At 35.6% G+C, this 17,951-nt stretch overlaps 1 protein-coding gene across 11 annotated transcripts in view; it reads left to right on the forward strand.

Moving 5' to 3' along the window:
* Positions 1-17,810, forward strand: part of LOC117316697 (serine-rich adhesin for platelets-like) — an 83,771-nt gene extending 65,961 nt beyond the window's left edge. For 9 of the 11 annotated variants that reach the window (XM_033871437.1, XM_033871432.1, XM_033871433.1 and 6 more), the window contains 7 exons: positions 3,627-4,004; positions 6,618-6,713; positions 11,169-11,303; positions 11,965-12,125; positions 12,710-12,841; positions 13,594-13,685; positions 14,186-17,810. In XM_033871437.1, coding sequence (XP_033727328.1) covers positions 3,627-4,004; positions 6,618-6,713; positions 11,169-11,303; positions 11,965-12,125; positions 12,710-12,841; positions 13,594-13,685; positions 14,186-14,750 — 1,559 coding nt within the window. In that variant the 3' untranslated portion in view covers positions 14,751-17,810. Of the gene's footprint in view, positions 1-3,626; positions 4,005-6,617; positions 6,714-7,862; positions 10,400-11,168; positions 11,304-11,964; positions 12,126-12,709; positions 12,842-13,593; positions 13,686-14,185 lie in introns of those variants that run through there. The other 2 variants (XM_033871439.1, XM_033871443.1) reach the window with 2 other exon arrangements.
* Positions 17,811-17,951: the final 141 nt, after the last annotated feature.

Consider the following 17,951-nt stretch of genomic DNA (forward strand, 5'->3'; position numbering starts at 1 on the left):
CCAAAATTAAGGTTATTTTCAAGGGTACTTTCACAAATTTATTCTGTCCTTGGAAATGATGAAAAATTCAAAATCTTAAAAGTAAAGACACTTTTGGTCTTTTTTTATTCTTATAAAAAGAAAATGTTGGGTGCTAGGAGGACATCATCAGAATTACAATAGACCTTTGTTATTTTACAATGGAATTAGCTTTGTTTTATAGCATGTTGTCAGCTTTGTTTACGTAGACAATAGCAGTAGCTGCTACACTTTGTATTGTGTTGCCTATTTGTGGTATGATTAGTATTCAGACAAATGTTTATCCCAACATTCTTTTTCAGGTTTGGATAAAAATCATTTTATCAGCATTATTTTTAATAGCCCTTTATGTACTAATGCTTGGTGAAGTAGTGATCACTCTACAAAACCCAACCTGTCTACCTTCTGTAGAAAATGTCCATAACCTGTCTATAGAGACCATCTCTACAAAATAGCCTGTCTATAGAGACCATCTCTACAAAATAGCCTGTCTATAGAGACCATCTCTACAAAATAGCCTGTCTATAGAGACCATCTCTACAAAATAACCTGTCTATAGAGACCATCTCTACAAAATAACCTGTCTATAGAGACCATCTCTACCAAATAACCGGTGTATGGTGACTGTCTTGTCTATAGAGACCATCTCTACAAAATAACCTGTCTATAGAGACCATCTCTACAAAATAACCTGTCTATAGCAACTATCTTGTCTATAGAGACCATCTCTACAAAATAACTGGTGTATGGTGACTGTCTTGTCTATAGAGACCATCTCTACAAAATAACCTGTATATAGAGGCCATCTATAGAGACCATCTCTACAAAATAACCTGTCTATAGAGACCATCTCTACAAAATAACCTGTCTATAGCAACTATCTTGTCTATAGAGACCATCTCTACAAAATAACCTGTCTATAGAGACCATCTCTACAAAATAACCTGTCTATAGCAACGATCTTGTCTATAGAGACCATCTCTACAAAATAACCTGTCTATAGAGACCATCTCTACAAAATAACCTGTCTATAGAGACCATCTCTACAAAATAACCTGTCTATAGCAACTATCTTGTCTATAGAGACCATCTCTACAAAATAACCTGTCTATAGAGGCCATCTCTACAAAATAGCCTGTCTATAGAGACCATCTCTTCAAAATAACCTGTCTATAGCAACTATCTTATCTATAGAGACCATCTCTACAAAATAACCTGTCTATAGCAACTATCTTGTCTATAGAGACCATCTCTTCAAAATAACCTGTCTATAGCAACTATCTTGTCTAAAGAGACCAACTCTACAAAATAACCTGTCTATAGAGACCATCTCTACAAAATAACCTGTCTATAGGGACTATCTTGTCTATAGAGACCAACTCTTCAAAATAACCTGTCTATAGAGACCATCTCTACAAAATAACCTGTGTATGGTGACTGTCTCCTGTCTTTAGAGACTATCTTTACTAAACAACCTGAATGCACCATATTTATAATTCTAGAAAGTTGAATAGTCGTTCTGTAGAAAATATCACTATAAAATGGTAAATGACCTGTCCATAGCTACCTACCAATCTATAATTCATAAATTTCCCAAATTTTTCATTCCCCCTCCTATACTCCCTAATTGTCCAGTACAAAACTATATACCTTTTATCAACAACCTGTCTACAGTGACCATCCCTAAAATAGTACTAACCTGTCTATAAGGAACATCCCCATATATCAACATTATAGAACTATAAACCTCATTTATGAGCATGGAAACTTATAGAAAATAGTGACATAGACGCTCGTATATAGTTGAACCTGAGTATACTGACACTTAACCAGCACTGGTTGACCAGATGACCTTTCCATATTTATTCGTTTTAGCCAGGTTTCACTGTATACTGTATAAGAGATCCTTCTGTGCTAGTCTTCTTAATATCATTCTGGACTAATCTTATTAATTGACTTTCAACTGCATGATTACAAAAGTCTGGTTTGTACTATGCACTGCATATTTCTTTAATTCAAGAATAAATATTAGCTTTTTTTTTTTAAAGTTTCTGGTGGAAGATAACACTGTCCTTGTATAGATGTAGACCTTTTATGATCCTCGACAATCTAGATCTCACATACGTACGACAATCTAGATATCACATACGTACAACAATCTAGATATCACATACGTCGACAATCTAGATATCACATACGTACGACAATCTAGATATCACATACGTACGACAATCTAGATATCACATACGTACGACAATCTAGATCTCACATACGTACGACAATCTAGATATCACATACGTACGGCAATCTAGATCTCACATACGTACGACAATCTAGATCTCACATCATACGACAATCTAGATATCACATACGTACGACAATCTAGATAGCACATACGTACGACAATCTAGATATCACATACGTACGACAATCTAGATCTCACATACGTACGACAATCTAGATATCACATACGTGCGACAATCTAGATATCACATACGTACGACAATCTAGATATCACATACGTACGACAATCTAGATATCACATACGTACGACAATCTAGATATCACATACGTACGACAATCTAGATCTCACATACGTACGACAATCTAGATCTCACATACGTACGGCAATCTAGATCTCACATACGTACGACAATCTAGATCTCACATACGTACGACAATCTAGATATCACATACGTACGACAATCTAGATATCACATACGTACGACAATCTAGATATCACATACGTACGACAATCTAGATATCACATACGTACGACAATCTAGATATCACATACGTACGACAATCTAGATATCACATACGTACGACAATCTAGATCTCACATACGTACGGCAATCTAGATCTCACATACGTACGGCAATCTAGATCTCACATACGTACGACAATCTAGATCTCACATACGTACGACAATCTAGATATCACATACGTACGACAATCTAGATATCACATACGTACGACAATCTAGATCTCACATACGTACGACAATCTAGATATCACATACGTACGACAATCTAGATATCACATACGTACGACAATCTAGATATCACATACGTACGACAATCTAGATATCACATACGTACGACAATCTAGATCTCACATATGCACGTATGTAACCCCAAAGTTGGTCAGCGCTCTAGTTGCTTCATTCCTTGAGGGATTTTGATCAAACTTCATACAATTACAAAGGACCATAATATCATGGAAAAGTTGGACTTTCAGGATTGTTGGGTCAAGGTCAAGGTCTACCGTTACTATTTTTAGCAATACTCAGTTTGCTTGTTAACATGCAAACAGTTTAACACACACGTAAAGTAGGTTAAAATCACCGGTTCTTTTCAAATATCATCATCCTAAAATTGATATGTACAAGTCTACTACTCTCACCTGTATTACAGAAATAAGATCGGGCGATTTATTGAACATTGCACAGTGTTACATCTGTATTTTATGATCAAGATCTTCATAGGATAGAAAGGATCATTCTACATTTCGGAATTCTTAATGGTGTCAGTTTTTCAAAATGTCTTTGAAACAAAATTGAAGACAATATTTTAAAAAATAATTTCAAAAACTGTTTTTTATTCTAGATGAGACCTTTATTATAACTACGGTAACATCAGACAAGCCCTTGGCAGAGACAGACGCCAATGTCTTTATCATTATAAAGGGCACAAATAACGAGTCCAGTGATAGAATTTGGCTTAAAAATGGAAAATTTGGACGTGGTCAGAGACACAAATTTTCTAAGAAACTTTATGGAATTTGGAGTCCGATTAAGGATATTGAAATCGGACATGATTGTAGTGGACAAAAGCCTACATGGCATTTACAGGAAGTCCAGGTGTACTGTCCCAGAACAGGCATACAACAGACATTCCCTGTGTATAGATTACTCTCCCAAAACAACCCCAGCCTGGTGGTCAGTGAGCAACGATCTGTGCAGAAAATTATCCCAAGCGATTATGGTAAGATATGTTTGCATAGAGTTACATCCCTTTATAAGAAAAATAGACATTAATGTTAGCTTTGACTTTCATTGAGATGTAGTTCCTTTTCATTTCATAGAGTTATGTCCCTTGATAAAAATATTGACTTCAATGTTAACCATGAATGTCCTTGAGTGCAGAGTTAAGTCCCTTAATTTATTAAAAATATTGATATATCAGTTAGCAATGTCATTCAGAGCTTATCCCAAGCAATTATGGTAAAATATGTTTGCATAGAGTTACATCCCTTTATAAGAAAAATAAGTGGTTATCTCCCTTTGTTTGAACTAGGCATCAAATTCATTACTTTTGTGTCTGGTCATTAAATACTAATAATAATTTAAAAAAATTATGTAGTGGCTTGAAATGTTCGACCTACTAATCTCATAGAGTTATTTCCCCTGTCTGATGATCGATTTAAATGTAACAGTGTGAGGAGACTGAGTTTGGTTGCTATAGACAGGTTGTGATATTATATTTAACTCTTTGCCTGCTAATACACTAAATTGCTGGATGTTAATCTTACCTTCTGCCACTGGAGAAGGCAGAACCTGCTTTGTTAAGATATCTTTATTTTATTTTTTTTTAGATATTTAAATATAACCCAATCACATCATGACCCAGAATTTCTTGTCTGAGTCCAGCTGAAATCAAGACAATTATCACATAAACAATAACATATTTATGTTTTTTGGTTTTGTTTTATAATCTTACAATTTACAAATATCTGAAGTGATTTTATGTGACACATGTTTGTGGTTGATATTTTAAACAACATACAAGTTAAAAAGCATGGAATGAATGTTACGGGTTTTAAAGACAAATAAAGTGAAGGATCATTCTGTGATATGAAAATTTTGAAATAACCAAAAATACTTTTAGTCTGAAATAAAGATGGTAAAGTTTCTGCCATATTGCATAGTGGCAGGGTAGAGGATTGCATTATGCAGCAGGCAAAGAGTTAAAAGGTAATATACAGAGTTACATCCCTTGCTTAATCATTAATCAAATATTCAGAAAGAGAAATTGAATGTCAGAAAGGTTTTCTCAAAATTATCAAAATTATAATGTAATTTATAAGGTTTTTTTCTGTTACCACGGCAATTAAGATGATACCCTTAATAGAACACATGGACTCCCTCTTTGGATCCTCTTGATCCCTATGACTCTATCCTCCAATCCTGAGGATCCCCCCCAATGGATCCCCCAATGGATCCCCCAATAGATCCCCCCCTGTGGACCCCCCACCCCTGTGGATCCCCCCTTGTGGATCCCCTGTGTATCCCCCGTGTATCCCCCCTGTGTATCCCCCCTGTGTATCCCCCGTGTGTATCCCCCGTGTATCCCCCCTGTGTATCCCCCCTGTGTATCCCGCCTGTGTATCCCCCGTGTATCCCCCCTGTGTATCCCCCCTGTGTATCCCCCTGTGTCTCCCCCCTGTGTATCCCCCCTGTGTATCCCCCCTGTGTATCCCCCCTGTGTATCCCCCCCTGTGTATCCCCCCTGTGGATCTCCCCCTGTGTATCCCCCCTGTGTATCCCGCCTGTGTATCCCCCGTGTATCCCCCCTGTGTATCCCCCCTGTGTATCCCCCCCTGTGTATCCCCCCTGTGTATCTCCCCCTGTGGGTCCCCCCTGTGTATCCCCCTGTGTATCCCCCCTGTGTATCCCCCGTGTATCCCCCCTGTGTATCCCCCCTGTGTATCCCCCTGTGTATCCCCCCTATGTATCCCCCCTGTGTATCCCCCGCGTATCCCCCCTGTGTATCCCCCCTGTGTATCCCCCCCTGTGGGTCCCCCCTGTGTATCCCCCCTGTGTATCCCCTCTGTGTATCCCCCCTGTGTATCCCCCCTGTGTATCTCCCCCTGTGTATCCCCCCTGTGGACCCACCACCCTGTGTATCCCCCCTGTGTATCCCCCCTGTGGACCCACCACCCTGTGTATCCCCCCTGTGGATCCCCCCATGTGTATCCCCCCTGTGTATCCCCCCCTGTGGATCCCCCTGAAGATCCCCCCTGTTTACTCCCCCCTGTGTATTCCCCCTGTGTATCCCCCCTGTGTATCCCCCCCTGTGTATCCCCCCTGTGTATCCCCCCCTGTGTATTCCCCCTGTGTATCCCCCCCTGTGTATCCCCCCTGTGTATCCCCCCTGTGTATCCCCCCTGTGGACCCACCACCCTGTGTATCCCCCCTGTGTATCCCCCCTGTGGACCCACCACCCTGTGTATCCCCCCTGTTGATCCCTACTGTAGATTATCTGTTAAAGGTTGTTTTCATGTACCCCAGCCTGTTAGTGCTTTTTTCCGTTCTACATACTTCACTAGATTGTACATTTGTTGGATTTGATACAACACTCAATACCAATCCCCTCACGATCTTTATGTAGAATGTGTTTCTGCTTATCTTCCATTGTTGCTTTGTTCTTAAACAGGAAAAAAAAGTATTGAGGCCCTATTACCACAGTTAGAAGTCTGTAGAAATTTCAAATACCTCCATTACTCTTTCGCACCAATTTTTTGTTGAAAATTTTTCCTGTTCTTGGAAGAATTCTTTTTTCAAATTTTCCCAAATGGTATTATGTGTTTTTTTTTAGACTCTGACAGTGATTCAGGAAGTGACAGTGACAGTGACTCCAGTAGTGATAGCGAGTCCGAGCTGACAGAGGATGATAAGAAAAAATTAAAACAAGGTAAGATTTCTGCCTAGATTTTTGTCTACCAAGAGAATATAGCATAGGTTACCAGGGCTTTTATGTCTCAGTGATCTTCTCTTATCGTTTCTGTCCCCAGGGATCCAAAGTCCATATATAGTTACGTAGGATGTCCCTAGAATTCTGGAACAGCAATGTAGTTCCAGAGACCCGTCCTTATTATCATTTAATCTGCACCGATACCCCCGCCCCGCCCCCGCCCCCCCTCCCCAGTAAGTTATAGGGATTGCACCTTTGAAAGTATTACAATGCATGTAAGGGATATAGTTCATCCATTTAGAGTGGTCTCCCTTGATCTGCATTTTACAGAACCATCTGTTGAATATAATTAGTTGCCTTTACCTGATTAGCAGTTCCTGAAAACAATTGTGACACCTATATCATCACAGGCAGCCAACACAATCTTACACTAGCTGTATAAGGAGTACCATTGTTTTGATATCATACCTGTTGAGCTCATAAGTCTGCCAATTCAGAGAGTAAACCCTTAAGCTGGGTCATACCGATGGCAGGTATCCAAACTTGTTCATCTGTTGCTCCATCACATAGTGTTATGAGTATGTTTATATATATAATTATGCCTGCTTGATATAAGATGGTTACAGCTGATTCAAAGCTAGGCCAAAACATGTCAAATGTCCACCAAGGGGTTGGATCTGTTAAAAAAAAAAGAAAAAAAAAAAAAAAAAAAATTCATGTCACTTACTTGTTCCCGTTCCCAAAAATAATTCATGAATTAAATCATATTTTTTTTCTACAACCTTTTTTTTTTTTCCCTTTAACAAACTCGATACATGAGGTACAAATCACTTGTCCTTAATTCCACTTCACTTAAATTGTCTACGTAATAAGGTAGACTTAAGTGTGAGCTATAAGTCTGTATATTATACAATATCATTATTGTAAATAAGAATAAATAAGTGACTGTCAGTTTAAAATACAAAAAAAAATGCTCAAAATGATTTGTAGGATTTGCATTAACGAATTGTGGAATGAAATCAAACCTTCTAAGATAAATAGGTGTCTGCTGTCAGTTTTGTTAGACTTTCAATTTGAGAGTTGCAGTTGGTCTGTAGCTTAAGATTTTTTGGAAAGCTCGCTTGATTTGATGTTCTTTTCTTTCCTCAGGTTCCAACGTCACCTCGGGGCCTTTATAAGTGTACACTTAATTAGATAATAATTTGTACAGTTTCATGTCCTGTGTTCTATAACTTTATATAACCTAGCTAAACCTCTTCATTATGTCATACATAGAAAAAAATACCCAAGAAATCAAATTAGGTTTTATTCTTATGTATATAGAACATTTTCTAAAAGGAAATCTTCTTGTTATTAAGGTTTCTTTCTGTCAATGGAATCACTTCATTTTTCTCTTCATTGATTATTATATTCTTATTTCTTTTTTAAAAATTGAATATTCTCTTGTTTGTTTGTTTGTTTGTTTGCTGTTAGAAAATCTACCTTGCTTGTTTCTTCTTTGTAGTAAATCAAAATCATTAATACTTTTGTATCCTCCTAATGCCTCAAAGTTCACTTTTTTTTTCAAAATTAACAAGTCATTATGTTTTTAAACAGACTTGTGCATATTGAGTAGAAGTTTTTTGACATATCAAAGAACTATGAGTACTTAGAGCTGTGAGCAAAAATTTAAATCAAAGTTCTGAGAGTACTTAGAGCTGCGAGCAAAAATTTGAATCAAAGTTCTGAGAGTACTGAAATCAGAATTACTAATAATTTGTAATCAAATAGACTTGACAATGGATATTGATACTCTTTATCTAAAAACTGTGTATACAGAGGTATGAAAAATGTTGATGCTGAAAAGTTACCAACTTATATCTGTAATCTTTGATATAAGAGTGAGTTCAGATCAACTGTTAAACTTTTTTTTTTGTCTTTATGATGAATAAGATATCAGAATATAATAAGTTTAACATTTTATATGTTAGAATTAACCTCGATTTTGAAGTAAATGTCGACTGATAACAGTTTCTCTAAGCTTCCTGAACATCTTTTTAGCCACTGCTTCAGAACCAAACTTTTCCTGTGTTGTCCTAAACTTTAATTACCTCTAATCAAATCTTGGTTTTTTTTATTCACATCTGTTGCATTTGTTTGAAATTAAGTACTAACATGCTTCCAGGTCTTCTGTTTTTTTAAATTAAAATTTTCAATTTTTTCATAATACGTAGTATATTTGAGATATAGTTTTTGGGATTAAACTGTTGAAGAAGACAGTGAAATTTTTTTTACTACACTGCAGAATACTCCAATAAATGTAAATCATTTCCTTGCATACAACATGATTTTTTCCCTGATATAACAATTAAGTTAAATATTTTGATCGTATGAATTAACAACTTAATTTAATGACTAATCATTCTCTTTATGTATAATGCTGTTTCCTTCACAGGCAAACTTGACCCAGCTGTTTTCACACGAAGCCCAAATTTCTTCGACTAGATCGTAACATTATCACAGCACTTTTTGCTTTAAAGATTTTTCTCTATTTATTTTGGAATGCTTAGTCAAACTTAACCGGTGTAGTTTATGTAAAAAAAATGATATGCAGATTCACTAAATTAACATGCATGTAAAAAATCTGTACTCTTGGTCCTACTTTATAACGGACCAAAGATAGCTGAAAAAATTGATGGTAATCATGCAATATCGGGCATTATATCTAGATTTTATTATAACTATCAATAATACATGCTAAGATGAAGGTTCCTGATTATTTCATGTACCATATTATATTTATACCCAGATGCTGTAGGTGCCATCAGCGATACTGACTGTTAGTAGGGGATTCTTGGTACCATGTATTCCACTTAGTCATTGAAAAAGAGTAATTTTACTATGTAATCAGATATTTATCAAATAATTAATAGGAAGTGAAAATAGCTATATGAAACAGTTCTATTGGAAAAAAAATTAAAAATGACTGTCCTTAAATAAAGCATTTACTGGTCATCAATCATAAAGGACATTTCAACAATTGAGTGGGTTGTTGACATCCAAATATCAGTCACCTATGATATTTGATTTCTTAGTCTTAATTAGTTTTTACCTTGCATGAATACTGGGTTTTTTTTCATTAAATGTTTGGCTTAGAATTAAGCTGCCTTTTGTCACTACCCTCTAAAGAGAGCTCACTCTTGTCATTGCTGTATAAAGGGAGCTCACTCTTGTTGCTTTGTAAAGGGAGCTCACTTTTGTCGTTCTATATAGGGAGCTCACTCTTGTCATTGCTGTATAAAGTAAGCTAATGTTTCTGCCTTTAAGAGGGATCTTACTCATGTCATTAACATTTAAAGGGAGATTACTCAAGCTATATTCATTGAAAGGAACTCATTCTTATCTCAGCTGAAAACAGTAGGTTATCCCTTCTACATACCCATGCTTCTCACAAACTATCTGTAAATTAGCTCTTTAACTTTAACCTGACTCTCACAAACTATAACTTGACTCTCACTAACTTTAACCTTGCTCTCACTAACTTTAACCTTGCTTTCACTAACTTTATTCTAACTCTCACTAACTATAACCTGACTCTCAATAACTTTAACCTCACTCTGATTAGCCTAGACTTCACTAACTTAAAAAGAAGCTTGCGTTCACTGACCAATTTCTGTTGGAAACTGTGCAAATCTCGAACAAAAAAATCACGAATGTCACAATTAGCTAGTCGGCCTCAAAATCGGATCAAGGGAAGTCACTTCATGGATGATAAAACAGAAATGAATTTGAAGGTACTTGTGGTTTCTAAAATATTTGAACTCAAATCAGCACAGAATAAAATATTCCCAGATGTAAAGTCAGTCCCACTCATCCAGCCACCTTTGTAACCTGCTGAAAATGCATTTGTAGCCCAGAGCCCAGTTGTTTAAAAAGTGATTAGCTTAATCACTGATAGTGAAAATCTCATTTCTCCTTCACTGCTAAACCTATGTGTATATATTTCTTAAAATAGGCAAGTAAGAAGAGACTTGAGAGTGTGATAGAGTTTTGTAAAATTTTGCCAAGTTAGTTTTACCAAAAATGATGGATAAACATTTTGAAATTGTTTTAAACTGTGATTAGCCAAATTGCATTTTGAACACAAAAACAATCCATCAATCCATCACAAAAAAAACCAATTGTAAAACTTTGGGCTGGATTAATGGGTCACGACTATGTGTAGTGAGGTAGGAATAAATGCAACTAAGACTTTGTAATTCTAATATGATTAAATTAATGATGAGTGAAAAAAAGAACTTATCTGAATGAATTAGCCTAGTGTTGAATGTGTATATGGTTGTGTTTTAAGAAAGCACTACAACTTTCAGTTTGTTCTTGTAATTTTCTATATCATTTAAGTGGAGATTGACTTATACATTAATGTTTTGTTGATTTAATCTGTCCTGTTTTAATCGTGGTTCTTATTTACATCAGATCCAGAAAAGCTCATTCCTCCCAAAACAAACTTTGCCCTGACAGACAGTGATGCCCCACATGTTGTTAGTGAGAGTGACGGGACTAAATTCAATGTGTTTGGCAGTGGAACCGACACAGACAATATGCATGGTGGTACGTATTGTTAAGAGTTTTCTGTCTTCGTTCAGAATTTAGTAGCTTGATGGAACTTGTGCAGTATAATGAAAATTCTAGCTGTAGTGTTGAAATACCATTATAACTTACTGATTATATATTCATTGTAAAAAAAAAATTCTCTAAAAGAGTCTTTTTTGCAATGGGCCTGCCTATGTCTAATGCTGTTCAGTAAAATGTTTAACAAAGACTGCCTGATTTTCCAGTAATAAACCCACACCCTACTTCGAGAGTCAGTTTAACAAAGACTGCCTGATTTTCCAGTAATAAACCTACACCCTACTTCAAGAGTCAGAGCCTATGTATTGGCCCATACAGGGCTCATTAAACAATTGTAGTCTATAGCGCTCTCAACAGGGTACACTAAACGGATATGTGCATTGATCTGGTGCCAGTAAGGAATTGATCATTTTTCTCTTTATCTCTGTTTGAATGACATTAGATATTCCTAAGGGAAATATCCCGAGGGAATCTGTCACTGTACATTTTATAATTGAAAAAAAAAGACTGGGTGTGTATTAAGGATAAATATCTCGGCTTTCGTTGATAAAACCGTAAAAACAACACTAACGAAGCTAGAGTAGAATATGTTTTTAAAATACAAGATGGTGTTGTTAATCTATCCAATATTTATTTTCAGGTAACGACCCTGATAGTGTTACAGATGCAGGTCCAATAAAATCCGCTTACCTGTCGAAAATCGGAGTAAAACCGGGACAGCCAGTAGAGGGCAGCATTCTACCGAAGTTTGTCGGAGAGACAGATATAGAACTAAGTGCTATCGCACTGACTACGGAGCAGGTACAAAAAAAAAAAAAGTTTTTTAAATAAAACAAACAACATTAATGTAAATGTGGAAATTAATGCGAGGGAGGAAATTAATGCTAAATATGCAAAGCCCAATCTTTGGCGAAAATTTCTCCCACACATTTTATTTTGTGATGCATGTGGTATTTATGGAACAGGTCCCCAAAAATATTTTGTGGAAATAGCCTCGACACGTATAGTTTACGTATCGAAATTGTGAAATTAATCACCCATGTTAATAACCATGTTTACTGTTTACAAAATACAAAGTCACAAAGTTTTTTTTTCACGTTTGTGTGCTATTCATCTTTAGCATTATTATTATTGTATGCTCAGACAAACACACTCTCCTTCCCTCACACACTTACAAATCATACGTAATTACATACAAATAGACAATACAGGTTTAAAACCAAAGACAACATTTCAAGGTCAAAGATGACATCAGAGACTGTTTGTTGCTGTCACAGGTGTATCCTTGGACACGACTCTTACATAAAACTGCTCTGAATAGCATGTGACATCTAGGAACTCCTTATAATCGGTCTATATTGACAAAACTTTATTTTCGTCCATAGGTGAAAGAGCTGGGTACCTACATCGAGAAATCTGATAATGTCAAGTCGTTGTGTCTGAGGAATTGTGGGATTGATGATGACAAGTTTGACAAGATGGTTGATAGCATTGAGAATACGAAATCTGACATCAAGGTTGGTTTTTACAGACAATTAAAGAACTTCCTATCACAAAATTGGTAAAAAATAAATTATTTTGTTGAACTTGAAAACTGTTGAGGATATGTGGACACACATGATAATGTACACAATGGGGACACTCGACAGTCTACACCATAAATGGATTATGGAAAGCTTGCCCCTTGAAGGGGAGCTTATGCTGTCAACACTGGTGTTGGTGTCAGCGTTGGTTACTAAATAATTTTTCGGAATCGGAAAGAATAATTTTCCTTAAAAATGTATGTAAACATTTTAGATATAGATTTTTTGTCAAATTTAATATCAAGTTTTTGGTGCAGGTGTTAAAAGGAATCAGTAAACTCCTTTATAATTATATTTAGGTATTAATATTTGGTTTGAGGGTTTTTTGCCTTGGAGGTAAACTATCATTTTCCTAAGACAAACATGTTTAATAATAATGATAATTTCAATGCTTACTATAATACAAAACCTAATTTTAACCATGTCCGTTTTACTTTAAATATTGCAATAATATTGTTTTGTTAAAATATTGGTATTCATATATTGTAATATAGATTCTAGTTGGTGAACTCGTCCATTCTTGTGTGAGGAATAATGATATATAATGTGAGGCAAGCTTTGTACCAATGACAGTACTCTTATTGACAATGCAAATGCCAAATACAAGCAAAAACCAAAATACAAAATTTCAATAGCAAAATGAAAAAAAAAAAAATAATACTAACTGTTGCTATTGTTCACACCAGATGCTAAACTTGAACCTTAACAAACTTGGAGACTCGGCCGCTGCTGATATAGCTGACATGATGGGGGAAAAGTCTTCAATAGAAATATTACTGTAAGTACATTTAACTATCTTTTGTTTCAATCTCTCAACTTAAGTGATCCAAACAATCCCCCAATCTCTCAAATTAAGTGATCCAAACAGTTTCTCATCCCAAGTGATCCAAACATTCTGTCATCTCAATTGATCCAAACAATCTCTCAACTTAAGTGATCCAAACAATCTCTCAACTTCATTGATCCAAACAATCTCTCAACTTAAGTGATCCAAACAATCCCCCAATCTCTCAAATTAAGTGATCCAAACAATTTCTCATCTCAAGTGATCCAAACAATCTCTCAACTTAAGTGATCCAAACAATCTCTCAACTTAAGTGATCCAAACAATCCCCAATCTCTCAACTTAATTGATCCAAACAATCTCTCAACTTCATTGATCCAAACAATCTCTCAACTTCATTGATCCAAACAATCTCTCAACTTAAGTAATCTAGTCCATTGTTTTATCATTAATATTGTAATCAAAACAATAAAATTGACCTGTTATTCTTTCAGTATCCATGGGAACCCACTCGGTGACAAGGGAGTAAAGAATTTACTGATGGGCATCTTGGATATAGATGATGATGATGATGATGATGATGAAGATGAAGGTGTCAATCTCAGAGAACTTGACCTTGGGGACACCAACATGGGTGACAGTGGCATGAATAAGGTCGCAACCTTCCTGGAAAAAAACACAACCCTAAAAACACTGAATCTCAACGGCAACAAGGCAGTCAGCGTAGAGGGATGGCAAAGACTTGGAAAAGCTCTCAAGAAAAACAAAACCTTACAGACATTGTCTCTAGATTTCAACAATATTGGTGATGATGGTATTGCTGCCATTGTTGATGGTCTCAGAACCAATCAGACACTACAGACATTGGAATTGGAGGATGTTGGTATCACAAAAAAAGGAGGAAAAATGTTGAGAGACCTTGTAAAAGATAATCCGACGATTTTAGAGGTCACCATTTTCCCAGGAAATAGTATTCCTGACGATATCCGTGATGATATTAAATCATTTCTTGGTCTGAGTAATGAGGCTCACAAAAAGAGGCAGCAGCTGGCCTCATAGACTAACATGTTGCTATGGTAACACATGTACTTATTGCTAGGGTGACACTTGTCTTTTGTATTTATGTGAAAACATATGGTGCCTTTTAGGGGGTTTGTAGGCAAGATTTGTCAACAGTTATTGAATTCTGATCAGTCCTTTATGTTAGAATATGTTTCATTTTGTGCCATTTATCAACACCAGTTTTTGTTTGTTTTTTTTTCATATTTTTATTGTTTTCTCTATAAACACATTTATTTCATTGCTAAAAAAGAAATGAAATAGTGATTTTTTTTTAATTTCCTGCCGCAACCTAAAGTTTTACATCAAATATGATGATTTGTAAGCTGTATGTGCATGTTTTCCGACTCTTCTGTCCAGGTGCACAAAGGGACGTAACTCCATCCAAGCACTGGATAGTGGGATAGCTGTAAACAGGAACAGCCAGACCACTGATGATCAAATCATTGTTGTGTATCAGATATATATATATTTTGTACCGTATTTATCCTCAAATAAACCCCATCCCCTAGTGTAAAAGTTTAGTATTAAAGTTTGGGGAAGGCTTTTTTTTGTGAGCCACTTCAGCTATTTTTAAACTGAATTTTTATTGGTTCTGCAAATATATAGAAGGGAGTTTTATTTGCAAGCAGGGGCTTATCTGCTGATAAATATGGAAGCTGTTGAGCTGTGATAACTTTTTTTCAATAAACTATATCATATACCCAAACTATTCCTTCTTGAATGGAAATCATTCTCTTTTTTTTCCCATATCATATTTTCAATGTTATTGACTTCATTCTGATGAAGTATCCGTCCATTGTCTGCAATTGTATAATCTCTACAATTAATATATCATTTACGGCAACCTGAACCCATTTTAAACTTTAATACATGCATAGATTTTATAGTAATAGATCATGTATATTGATAAAATCAAATGTATATAATTTATCATATTGTATATAGCAATGTTTACATGTTGCCTTGGAGACAGGATTTTTTTTTGTCAGCTTTATATTTTCTTTTTAACATTTACTGTATTGCTGGCAACTACTGCCGTCTGATGTTTAATTATATATAAGGATATATAGAGCCGAGGGGTTCAGCTCATATTGGGCATGTACATAAGTCTGTAGAGATTGTACTTCAGGTGAAATACAGGATTAGGGACCAGTCATTTTGTGACAAATACTAAATAGACATGTATTGTATGTGTGTATATAACTATTATCATTTTAAATTTGTAGATAAATTTAGCGAACCTCAGTTTGGGGAGTTTTTTGACACGTTTTTAAGTTTTATGCAGTTTTAACCTTGTTGTAGTCTAGTGAATTATGTACAAGTGCTGAAAGTTGTCAGAGAATGGTAGATTGTTGTTTTAAATGAACTTGTGTAATAGCTTCTCATAATGTACCTTAGATCATTGAAAAGAATTATTATAGATAGACTAAACTTCCCAATGCTGGGGTGTTTATTAGGACACTAAAGCTTTCCATACCTAGTAAATAATAACTTCCCAATGCTGGGGTGTTTATTAGGATGCTAAAGCTTTCCATACCTAGTAAATAATAACTTCCCAATGCTGGGGTGTTTATTAGGACGCTAAAGCTTTCCATACCTAGTAAATAATAACTTCCCAATGCTGGGGTGTTTATTAGGACGCTAAAGCTTTCCATACCTTGTAAATGATGTTGATAGTCGGTAAACATGCGACTAGATGTCTGTCAGCAAGAGACTAATGATAACATAGATTTAGTTATTGGCAAATTTCAGTGTTGCTAATCTTGATCTGTATTTTCTTTCGCTGTATGCTTCACACCCCATTCAGGGGGGAAACCATTTGCTGCTGATTATTAAGAAACTTTGATAACACTTAAATTATAATGTCTCTCCTCTTATCCTCCAATTGTAAGGTAATTAATCCAGGACAAATTGTCCCTTGCATGTTTTTAGTAGATTTCATTTCAAAATTATATTATTTCATATGTGATTTACCAAATGTTATTAGTCGTTTACATATCAATGCTGATATTTGCCTTCTTGAATCACTTTTTATACCATGCACCTTTTTTTTTTTTTTTTTTTTTTAACTCCAGATTAATTAATGCTATAGCTACAATGTTAAGTGTTGTCGAACATTTTAAACAACATATCCAACCAACACTGTGATAAAAAGGTTGAATTGCTCAATTTAAATATTGTTAAGTATTTTTGGGAATCCTGATGTAAATTCTTTTTGCAGTACACACAGTTAACAGGAATCAAGGGAGACAATTCTATATTTGTGTCAGAGGATTGTTAATTTGTGATAAATTCAGGGTGTCTAGCGTCCAAATTAAACATTCCAGGAATTAATACTTCACAGACCGGCAGTGTTAGTACCGGCCGGCCTTGAAAGTCTCCAAGGCTTAGTATATCAAAAACATCTTATCACTGGGTCTGTCCTCATTTCATAAACAAACTGTTATCCAACCTTTCAGACCATAATAAACAGAGCAGCTCTGGTAAGTCAGAATACCGTATTAAAGGGACGTAACTCTAAGGATGGTTTTGAAAATATTTTTTTTTATTGTAGACTGAATATAATTATAGTGAACAATGAGAGAAATTTGAATTTTATATGAAGTATTTTTAAAAAGTGTAGATGGCAATAGATTTTAACTTACATATTAGTCTTTGGTTAACTCCTAACAAGTTATCTGTGATAGTTAAAATGTTGAACTGCTTGTATTTTAGTGTAATGTCTCCTCTTTTTTTGTTAAACCGGCTCCAATCCACATATACTAAAAGTCCTCTTGATTGCAGTGCTGCACAAAAATCTGAAAACCTTTATTGTGTGAAGTACAAATACCAAACCAGATTGTGAATATCAAATCCAGTAAAGATTTCATTACTTTTGTCTTCACACAATCTATTTTTGACTTTGGAAATTAAAAGAAATCCTATTTATGGTGGTGGAGAGGATTTATGGTATTGGTAAGGCCACTTGTGATGTGTGATCTAACACCACTGTTAGACTAGATCATGCCAGGATAATTATTGTAGGTTACACATTTCTCAATAAAGCTGTAAAGTAGACACTGCCTTGGTTGTCTGTCTGTACACATCTGCCATGAATGGTGCTGTATATTGGTGCTGTCCATCATATCTACATCATACATGCCATACCTCCCGGCGTGAGACAAAATCTCCCTTATTTTCAAGTCATTTATTTCCTCC

This window comes from Pecten maximus, chromosome 18, assembly GCF_902652985.1.
Source record: "Pecten maximus chromosome 18, xPecMax1.1, whole genome shotgun sequence".
Lineage (NCBI taxonomy): Eukaryota > Metazoa > Mollusca > Bivalvia > Pectinida > Pectinidae > Pecten > Pecten maximus.